This window comes from Buceros rhinoceros, unplaced genomic scaffold (assembly GCF_000710305.1).
Source record: "Buceros rhinoceros silvestris isolate BGI_N320 unplaced genomic scaffold, ASM71030v1 scaffold14741, whole genome shotgun sequence".
Classification (NCBI taxonomy): Eukaryota; Metazoa; Chordata; class Aves; order Bucerotiformes; family Bucerotidae; genus Buceros; species Buceros rhinoceros.
The window spans coordinates 192,775-204,135 of record NW_010395486.1 but is presented as its reverse complement, the minus strand read 5'-3'; the positions used below and the strand labels follow the sequence as shown (position 1 = coordinate 204,135).

The window sequence follows — 11,361 nt, the reverse complement described above, 5'->3', positions numbered from 1 at the left end:
CTGAGCTGCAGGATTTCTAGGTGCCTCAGATGCTTGAAGCTATTAACTTTAATGATTTGGATCTGGTTCTCATGGAGATTGAGCAGCCGGGTGTTGGTGGAGATGCCGTCTGGCACGTCTCTCAGATTTTTCCGTACACAAATCACTTTACTGAACTGGTTGCTGCAGGAGCAGACGGAAGGGCAAGTTTGAGCCCTCACGAGCCCAGCCACCACAAGAAGCTGAAGAGCCAACAGCACCACAAGCAGGGGGTCAAATAGGGCCCTGTTAAACCTAGGACCTATCATTATCTGCTGTGGATGTAAGGTCATCTTGTTCAACATTCATAATTTATTTGGTGTTGGTCCTTCTGGAGTTTGAAGAGCCTGGAAGAAAGAAAGAAGGAGAACATTAACCTCAAATATTTAAGCGTGTTCTCTAAACAAAGACTTCTCAAGTCCTTTTGGTCAACTCTACCAATTTCATGAAGCTCTGTAGTGAGTATGGCTATAGAAATGCTAATATTTTGTTTCCAGGACAGCTATGGATGTCAGCTGGGATTGGCAATAAGATGAGAAAAAGCCAGATGCCAGCTTCTTCTGCTCATTCCGATGTATAACACATGTAGCTGGATGGCAGATAACAAGTTCAGCTGCAGTAGAGACCTAAAAGAAATGTTCTAACTTGGGGAGGGGGCGGGGTAGAAAGGAGTGACAAGGGCCTCAAAAGGCAAAAATGAGTAAGACAGGAATCATCAGAATATTCAAGATGTTAACCATGACACATTAATAAGAGGAAACAACAGATAATACGAAGAGCAAGTGGAGATTGCTGTTTTCTATGGGGGAAAACCTTTGTCTATAGAAACGGAATTCCTGTGTCGGAGTTGAACGAGAAGTAAAGCCCCGAATACTGACCGCAGCATGTCATGCAAATGTCCAGGCAAGATCTTGCTATTTCAAATAAAATAAAATAAAAAACCAAACCACAAAAGAGACATGCTGAGTATCAGTTCTTCCCTACCGTTAAACAGCATCATCCAATTTCATATTTCCCCCTCGATTATTTTGTTTGGCACCAGCATCAGAGACAAACTCATTAGTAAATGTGTGCTGAACACAGAAATAAGAATAGCCAATTAAATGCTGAAAACTATCTCCATAGCTTCAGGGCTGGCAGTTTCATTGGCACCTCTGAAAAAATCCTGCAGATCTTACTGTAAGGGGGAAAAAAGTCCTTTACACGACAAATGATCACTCCCATTTTAAGAATTTCAGTACTGATTAATTCATGGCGGTTCCGAAAGCCCCCAGCTCTCGGTTCATTTTCAATCCACTGCTCAGCACAAGGTCCCTCTGCTGCAGAGATTAATGAAATTTCCTATAAATCAGGCAGAAGGGAAGTCTTATAAATTACAGCAAGCTTAAAGTATATTTATAACCCAGAGCATCCAGATGCATAATACATGTATTCAGTAAAACAAAATACTATAAGGCAACGGTTTTCCACACTGGGCTCCAAATGCTTTAATTTTGTGTAAAAAAGAGTTCTCTTTCTTTAAAAAGAATACAGGGAAAAGTATATTAACTTGCATCTCACAGCAATTTTTTAATGAAAAGGCCTTTTTTCTAATTATATATTCAGACAATGTGGTTTGGAGAATTCATTCCTGCATTTTTAAAGACTTGTTATAACGGTTCAGAGCTAGCAAGCGTTCTCGTCTCACAGTTAATAATTTACTGCAAAGAAAGGCAACGTAATGGTTAAAAACCGTGAATGGGACTTGGAAAGTCTGGGCTGTATCTTTTGATCTGCTCTGTAACTGCTATTTCTAAAACATCATTCTTGTCATGAAAGATTCATGAAACTAATGTGTTTTGCAACCTTGAGCAAATCACTTGACTTCTCTCTCTGTGGCTTACGCTGCTGTCGTACGACTCTGGAGAACCCGCGGGCTGTAGTGTTAGATGTTGCTGCTCCCACCTCTCCACCCCTTCCTTCTGCCAACTACCGTACTCCTGAACATCGGCTTCATGGGTTAGGAGAACGCACTAGACTGGATGAGAGGTGGCTGCTGTTCACACCTCCCTTTGCACTGCGGGCTTACAAGGTCACTTGTCTCTTCAGAGATGCTGAGCACTGTATGGAGAAACACTCTCAAACTAACCACCTCAATCAATGTTCCCTTACATCAAAACCCAACTGTAGTAAAGTTACCTGTAAAAAAGCAGGTGAAAAGGACCTGGTTCCCGTCTATCTTACATCGTCAAGAAGAAGAATCAGCCCATTGTGCTCAAAAGAATTCTAGCAATGTGTCTACTATCAATTTCAGGCTCCTTCAGATCTGTGATCTACGGATTTTCCCGTTGAACAGTAATTAACCATCTTCTGTGATGGCTGATGTGATTGTATTAGCATTTTTGTTTGTCAACAGTTGGTTTTTTATTCAGTACATTTTTCTTTCCTTTCTAATTTCTTAAAATCTTCTAAAATTTATCCCCTAAGGACTTGGACTGAATACAGAATTCCCTTAACGAGTAATAAAACAGATACAGAAACACACCAGCCAAGTGTTCTGCCATTGCACTGGTGCAGGTTACCGTCTTCACTGGCACTGAGATGACAACTCAGCTCACCATGTCCAGCTTCAGCGCTGCCAGTTCCCTCCTGTCCTGACTCCCTGCACCTAGTGGTGTCTCCCACCACTCCCTTCACCTGCTCCTTTACGCAGAAAATCTTCCCTTTCCATCCCTACACATATGCTTCATGGGTAAAAAAAGGATAAAAACATTTTACTTGAATACTGTTCTTCACTATAACAAATAAGCTATCCAGTTATGAGACTGATGATCCAAACCAGAATGTTTCCATGTCTCAGTTGCAAAAAGATTTTTAAAAGAAATGCTTGTATTTTTTCTTCTCTAAAATAATTCCCTATACTCCTCCCATTTTTGGTTGTTGACTCAAACAATGAATCAGTCACACAGAACAGCTCTTCCCTTGTGCTGAAGTCCAAAATTGCCCGTGGCTTTTACATTTACATTTTCCTCCGGTCCTGTGTGAGTGATGTCTCAATCAAACATATGCCTCCAACCTACCATCTCTCACAGCCCCTCAGGGAATTCCGCAGCCCTCAGGTTTCTGCAAAATTCCAATCTGTGTGTACTTCAGATACGTGATTGGTCACTGCCGACTGATTAGCTCCTCTGAGCGTATGACTTGGAGACAGGATCTGCATTTTGTGAGATGTAGCTGGAAGTCCTAGGTATGTTCTCATAGGTGTTGGCGTGTTTGGTTTCTAGCAGTATCTTATTTAATAGATAAGCACAGAAGATCTATATTGCTATATTTTCTGTGAGCCAGTGAGAGCAAATCCTAGCTTTTACAGCCACCATTTGATTTAACTTTGCATTTATTTACATGACCGAACTTTTCCCCCCTCTCCTTTGGCAATACAGGAAGCAAAATGCAGTATTTAGCGTAAGGCTGCACCAACTGGCCTTGGTGCTGCTGAAGTACCGGGGACCTGATGATTCAAAACTCTACCATGAGCAGACAAAAATTCGCTAAGCAATGCCTTGCAAGACCCCCTTCCAACGGGTGAGCTCTGCGACAGGCCAGCGCACTGCAGTGAGATTCCTCGTGGCAGTAGGAATATATTCCAAAGGTCCTTTCTTCTATAATGGTGCTTTTCCACAGCTCAGAGCTGAAGTACTCAGGAAGTTTTGGTGTGGCCATTCCTCATTAGGGTAATTTAAAACCATAAATACCCTGGAAAAAAAATTAGCCAGCCCAAAAACACAGTGGAAAACTCATTTAAAGCCTTGAAGAACGTTATGGACCTATTTTAATGGGCTTTACACAAAGACCCATCTGGAACTCTGTACTGGAGTAATTTGCTATTCAGTAACTCTCTATTATACTAGAGACACATGAAGGTTTAGATTTATAAATCCACACATGGAACACAGACCATCAACCAGCTTCTTTAGTCTCTATTGACAAGTCTTTGTCTTCTAACTGATCTGGCTTTTTACCTTCCTTTTCCTAGTACCAAAATATCAACTCCATGGACAGTTCCATAACACTAGTGCCCTCTGCTGCACAGATTTAAAATGTAGTTTAACACGCTAAGAATTTCCTCACTGTGCAGCCAGTTTCCCATGCGCCCTACAATCATTCAGAGTGTTTTCAAACATGACCCCAAGCCTGCCTGTGGCACCACCAAAGCCACGGAGACTCGTATCTCCATCTACGTATACACACACATTTATGGAGAGTTATTTGTTGGGTTCTACTTCCACAAAACTCAGAAAATCTTTTTGCAAATTGACACTGGAATGCAGGTTCCCCTCTCTATACCTCAGCTTATACTTTGTCTCGACGTACCACACATTTTCCTTTGCACCCTCCGAAGATCCAACGCAGAAGGTGAAGCAAGGGATGACAGAGCTCACCTACCCCTGCAGACACGCACAGTGCAGCTTTCCTTAGGCACAGCTGGAAGGATGCAGCAGTTACGCTATTGAAAGGTGTCTTTGCCAAACAGATATGCAGAGATGTCTTCCTCACGGTACCCACAATTTGTTGGGTTTTTTTTTTTTTTCGGTAATTAGGTCTTAGACCTCATGTGCTTTGATTGCTCTTTGTTACTTTACCAGGAAAAAGTGCCTATCCTGACTCTGATCTCTGGAGGGCTTCCCTGTAAGGGTGGGCTTTAATGACAAAAGAGAACTGCTGCACCATTCCCAAAGATCTGCCTAATGAGGTATGGCAGGTGGCAATGATATTTTCCCAAGCTCCAGTGACCCTGAGCTGGATCACTGGCAGTTTAGTTGCTGTTGGCAACTCCTACTTAGCTTTTTGTCTAGTCTGTGGGTCTATGAATAACTGTCTCAGCAGCGGAGCGGTGCAGGGCGAAGGCCATGGCTTTCTCCCAGCGAACGGTTTATGGTACAGCATGATCTAACACACTGGTTGGTGCTAAACGAGATGGGATGCTCTATGTCACTGCAGTGAAACGAGAGACAGAATTTGCCAGGTGATTAAACTATCATGGTAAAATCAAATCACCCCCGTTAAATCTCAACCAACGCACAGTTAAATCACCACGACCCTCCCTTAGCTACATGCCAGAAAATTCCAGGATGAGGAGCATTTGGATCACTTTTTACTTTTTTCCAGTGACAAATACGTGGCTGCATTCAGAAAACACACCTTTGCTTCGCTTCACGTAGCGCAGTTCTGCATGCTGCACATCACACCCTTCTAAAGAGGTTTTGAGAGAAAAACCCTTTGCAAGGATATCTGCATTTCTGAGTAAACAAGCCACTCTCTGGCTGCAAATTAAATGGCAGATTTCCAAACATATGAAGAGGAGCAAGGTGCGTCAAGCAGCTAATTATGCTGGGAAGTCTCTTCTGGTAGTATCAGCACAGGAGAATTGAAAATAGTTTCTGCATGGAAGCGAGCACGGAGCACAGCGGTAAAAATAGGTCTGAGTCCCAGGGTGACCTTATGCAGCAGTGACTCTTTGGACTCTCTTTTCAGGAACTCTGAATGCCCCCAGGGCTGGAGGCTGATCCCCTCCTGGCTGCAATGCCGCCAGACGAAGCCAAGGGAGTTTCAGTGTCGATACCAGGAGACAAGCACACACTATGTTTTTGCTCCACAAAATACTGAAACACATGAGGCTGAACCCTCATCCCGGAACAGAGACTGAACCGTGGGCAGGGAGCTCCACTGGGGTCAGAAATCCTCTACCAAACATCTGCTCTGCAAATGCTCCTGCAGCTCATGTCCCCATCTGGCTGTGCAGGGTTGGGCTGATAGAACCACACTGTGAGGGATTTGCTTTCATACCCTCTGCCTTTTCGGACCTGAAACTCCTTTCCACCTGGCTGAACTCCAGAGGACTAGAGCGTTGAGTCCAGAAGTACAAACACTTTGCACGTTGTTTCCTGCCCATGGACAGCACAATGACACCAGTGTTTTTCCTCCGTTCAGTGTCTTTGCCTCCAACAATCAAACACGTGCTATGATCGATCCCCATAGCCCATTATAATAATCATCATGCAACACCCATAAACTGCATTGTGCTAGATCCCCTACCTTTCCCTTCCTAACCTTATTTTTTATTTTACCTGTGGACTGGCTCCTTTCAGAGGTGTTTGGTTTTTCTGTGAAAACCCATCACTGCAACCACATGGCTGCCTGTGTCTCTTTCCCCCATTCTTAAAACTCAAGATTTCCCTTCCCACTGCTACAGGGCTTTAAAAGTCACAACAGCAGCTCAGGGAGCCATTGCAGTAACGCCTGAAAACCTGGGAGGTTTCAAAGCCAGCAGCTTTTATCTCTTTGGGTTTATTTTATTTCCAGGTAAATACAGTGGAGGCCAGAGAGGGCCAGCCAGGCAGCCGTGCAGCGCAAACTGATTGCTCACGAGACCACATAAATCAAAACACTCACGATGCAAATCATCCTCCTCTCCGCACGTTTCTCTGTTCCACTCTGGGACACGGTCGAGATTTCCTATGGGAGCGGATGGTGCAGCCCCACAGACACTGCCCGCTTCGCTGCCACGAGCCTTTTACACTCAGCAGAACCTCCGAGACACTGACCTGGAAGACCTAAATGTGATCGGACACATTCAGTCCTCTCGAATCACCACTGATTTCAGGGCAGTTCAATCAAGGAGGAGTTTGATCCAGGCTGCCTTTTTCCTCTTTTCTTTCTTATACAGAAAACAGGTTTATTTCCACCCCCCACCCCGTTGCTTTCCAGCACGATGGACATTTGAAAAAAGCAGAATTTTAGTGCACATTGGTCCAGAGAGAAATATTTGCATTTTTGCAGGAAATGATGAGATTTCACAGTGTTTTGAACTAAACCAGTCTAGTATGTCCCTTTGTTTATAAATATCATTTTACTCCCAGGCATCGATTGCACTCTGCATCCTCAGCACAACTCGTAACATTGGCTAATGTATAGGAAAATCACAGGAAAAATCAGGCAATCTGTAATGGGTATTTCCTTAGTAGTTATTTGTATCAAGAGGAATTACTTGGCTTCTTTACTGACCTTTCCCTGGATGTCCCTCAAAGGGCAGGAGGACAAACAGTCCCGATCTCTCTCCAGACTGCTCACAGGGGTATGAACAGGAGCAATCTATGAGCTATTCACGATCAACTGACTTGAATTCTTTCAGAAAAGCCACTGCAACACAGCCCGGTTCCAGTCCACTCCGAAACATTCCAGAAATTTAATTGGAATTAACTTTTTAAGTGGGTTAATTATATTGCATTAAATCTTTGTGTGGACACTCTTATTTAGAATTTAATTTAAGCTAAATTGAATCAAGGCCACTGTAATTTCAATTAAGAGTGTCCATAAAAGAACGTAATGTAGTTTAGCTCATCCCTTTTCAAAGTTAATTTGGATTCATTTTCTTGAGCCCCCATGTAGACATGAGGAACTTTTCTTCTGCATTGGCTTGGGCCTGAGTCAAGCCAATTACATAAAGGTAAGAAGGTTTTCTACCTCATCACTGATCACTTGGGTTATTCAAGTCCCATTTTGCTCTTCTCACCTCACTAATGCTGTTGATAACAACCAGTTTCTCTGAACTTCTTTTGTTTGTTTCATCTTCTGCATTTTTCTGGACAGATATTTACATAGAGGGCAACAGGCACCTCTACAGAAGAAATTTTACCATAGCCCTGATGATGAAATTCGCTACAGGAGCAGGTCACCGCATCTCATGTGCCAACCATGATGTAAGGAGAAGTCATACAAGCACCTTCAGGACTTCACCATGTGATGCCACAAATATGCAACATCCTTTTCAACATCATGCTACTGGATTTTGAACTCACAGACAAAAATCTGCAGGTTAAATATGAAATTTTAAAATTTTGTAGTTTCCGAAAGATGCAAAGGCAAAAAAGTGCAAGGCTACCCCAGCTATAAAAACAGATGTAAGAAATGTCCAATCAGAACAGCACAGAGTCTAAGAATGGGTAAACAAACACAGCCAGTACAATGGAGAGCAACCAAAAAAATTGGCAATTAGAGTCTATACCTGCCCTTAAAGAACTTTCATCCCAATCTTAGAAAGTCCAGTTTTTAAAGCCCAAACCAGCCTCTCCCAAATCATGTGTTTGCGTACTGAATGTGCTAATGCTGGACATTCTTGTTACCCATACAAACCATCCTTTGCTGAGCTCGGGACCTCAGCAGATAATCTAAAGTAGAAGACAGAAAAAATTTAGTTTGAGGAACAAGTTGTGCATTTCTGTACTTTGGCAACAGAGGTGCTCTGGTAAAATCTGAAGAAAGATTTAAAGAATATTTTGAGATTAGCAAATCAGAGGAGTGTCCATTTCAGTGGCATAAAAAATTGAGTTTGTGCCTTAAGAAGTGCAGTTTTTCCAAATGTATTTTAAAATGTATAAAACAGAGGAAAGGGAATTACATTAAAGTGGCCACGGAACAGAGGCACTTCCCTTTTTTAAGGTCTGAATGATCTGGTGTCGAGTTGGAGAAGTGCTTGATAGGTATTTCATAACCTCGGTAACTGTCGGCTGTATTGCTCGTGTGCATTATTCCAAAGCACCTTCTGGGAGAAACATACCCAGATAATAACAGACCAAAGCACCGGAGCCATTTTGCATCATTGCATTTCTAGTGGCTAACAAGTCCAAACGACTCCCTCATTCTGTTAATGAACAAAGAGACAAAGAGGAAAAGAGACACGAGATAAAAAGTTAAGGCTGCAAATAGCCCTGAGTCTGGCAAATGATGGTTAAACTTTTTGTCCTTGGTAACTATGGAAACCCCTTAAGGTAAGAGTGGAACAGAGGTGTCTTGTGGTCGGCAATTTGAAAGCTGTTTATTTAATTATGAAGGAATATGAAACTGTTAGGGGGCAATGCAATTATCATACTGTGATGACAGTGGTTTGAGAGGAAAGAACAGGTACAGAGAAATAGAAGAAGCTAATTTTTTGGAAAATTACTTGTTTTAGGACTTCTATGAGACCGCAGCACGTTGGTTTTTTACTGAGTCTTGTGATTTATGGTTTTTTTTCCAAAAGGGTGTGAGGAGCCAAAATTAGTAATACGACATTTTGCCATAATATCCCTCAGTAGATTCACAGTAATTATGTCCATTCTTTGCCTCATGCACAAAACCACGGTCGGGGTGTATTTCAATTAAACCCTAGGTGTTACCAAGTGCAGCACAGCCGGAACGGCAAGCCCGTTATTACCAGATCTATCACTGCTGGGCAGTGGACAGGTCACAGGTGCTCTTGCATACGGTATTTGTACACCTTTAAATATTACAAGTGGGAAAATGTTTCAATTCTATTTAGGAGGCAGCTAGTGAAATAAAATTAAGGGTGAAACTATGTGATGACTCGGGGGACTGTAACAACTACTTACAAGTATTTTCCTGGATCGGAGCAACAAACTTTGACCTGATGCTTCTTTTTGCTGGGAAGTGTGTGAACGTAGGGGCCCCAGGGGCCTCTGCATACAATGGGAGTTTTTTGGTAACAATCCATCTTTGGCTGGATCGCCTTAATAGCCAGTGAACAGGGCACAGACACTGGGATGGATCACCCAGGACCCAGTACAATCCTCCCTAAATGGGAATGGGCTGGGACTCCTGGGGTCCTACTGTCCCCTTTTTGCTGTGAACTGCTCTCAAAGGGTCCTCTTGGCAAGGCTCTCCAACATACGTGCTATGATCTGTTCCTTGGCCGCAGGAAAGCTTTCCTATTAGCCTCATGTCAGGCAGGATCTTGGCAAGCCCTGAAATGAATTTTAAATACAAATGTTTAAAACAACCTGAAAGAAAATTCCTGCCATAGAGCTGTACAAGTGGCAAGATGTGACGGTTCAAATTCACTAAGATCGGGGGTTATCCCACTAGGAAGGTGTAAATCACTTGACAAAGAACAACAATTAACATTCAGGAAACTGTCCTCACCAGCTGAAGAAGGACAAGGAAGATAGTAATAGTTAAAGAGGTTCATAACTGTTTCACGTGCAACTAGGCAAAGGACCTTCTGGCACCAGTGCATCAGTCCAGGACAACAGGAACTCCACCCTTCCCATCTGCAGTAACCTCCTCAGACATGGTTCTGACCTAGTAAGGGACTGATGATGTCTCACGGACCACAGTACTTTTGAAAGAGAGAACCCTCCAAAAGCAGTTTTGCTCCGAAGTGACTAATTGCTAATGTTTCCATGACTAAATTCCAATAATAAGTGCATTAACCCTGAATACGTTCGTCTAAAGCACAGCCATAGGGTCACACATGCACATCTAAGACTACACTTGAATTTTTACCCTAACAGGTAAAAACCCATCCTTTGCCTTGACAGCTTAGACAGGCATTGCAGGCAAAACTAGAGAGATGCAACTACGTCAAATTTTACAACTGTGTCATCTACTTCGAACACTGCCAACAAAATTATCTATTTTTTACTGTAGCCTGTTTTAATTTTATTTGCTCATTATCTCTCCGAAACTTTACACTGCAATATGTCTTAAAGAGAAAAATAATACATTACTTCGTATTTTCACATAAACACGGCTTTAAATTGATAAATATACATTTATACCACGGAGTTTCTTCTCTATGTAGGCTGCTTATAGCCTGCTCATTGCAATCTGGCCAGATTCAAAGTACTGTCACATCATACGAAATCCATCTCAGATCCAGGAACGCCAGCAAATACTTCTTTAACAAATGATCCTTTTCACTGAAGTGCTGTTTATCTCCTCCAAGTGAACCAAGAGGATACGCTGCCTGGTACCAGCTTGCTTGCGCAGCTCTTCAGGCACTGAAGTGCTGACACAGTTTTCCACGCTCAGGAGCCCACCACCGACGTCCATTTTTAACTAGATCCATGAGAGAACATCGGGGGGAAAAGCTGGCTCCCACAGAACCCAGCGGGAGTTTTGTCTCTGCTCGGAGCAGAGGCAGGACTCCATCTCTCGTGTTCATAAGGATTTGCCCTACAGAGCCAGCGGCAGATTATTGCTGACGGAAGCACTAGCGCTTTGCAGCCATTCTTCTAGGATGGTTTTCATGGAGATGGAAGCTTCATTTCCATTTAATTAAAACTGTCAGATAACATAAAAGGAAAAGTAGCAACTGAGACAGCTAGAAAGAGAGTTCACGTACGTGAGAGCGTGCTACGAAACAAAAGTAATGTAATATTTAAAAATGCCAAGGTATTGAAATATTGGATTCTTCAGATTCCAAGAATTACTCTGCTGCTTTAGAAGCAGAGTAGCAACACAGAGAATCCAAGGTTGAAAACAAATTTGAAAATTATCTGTCCAAAGTAGAATAAATTTGATAGCTGA

General features: G+C 42.6%; 1 protein-coding gene across 1 annotated transcript in view; it reads right to left on the bottom strand.

Moving 5' to 3' along the window:
• The window catches only part of LRRC4C (leucine rich repeat containing 4C), a 2,543-nt gene extending 2,220 nt beyond the window's left edge, over window positions 1-323 (bottom strand). Inside the window, exon 1 of the mRNA XM_010145562.1 lies at window positions 4-323. Coding sequence (XP_010143864.1) covers window positions 4-323 — 320 coding nt within the window. The remainder of the gene's footprint in view (window positions 1-3) is intronic.
• Window positions 324-11,361: the final 11,038 nt, after the last annotated feature.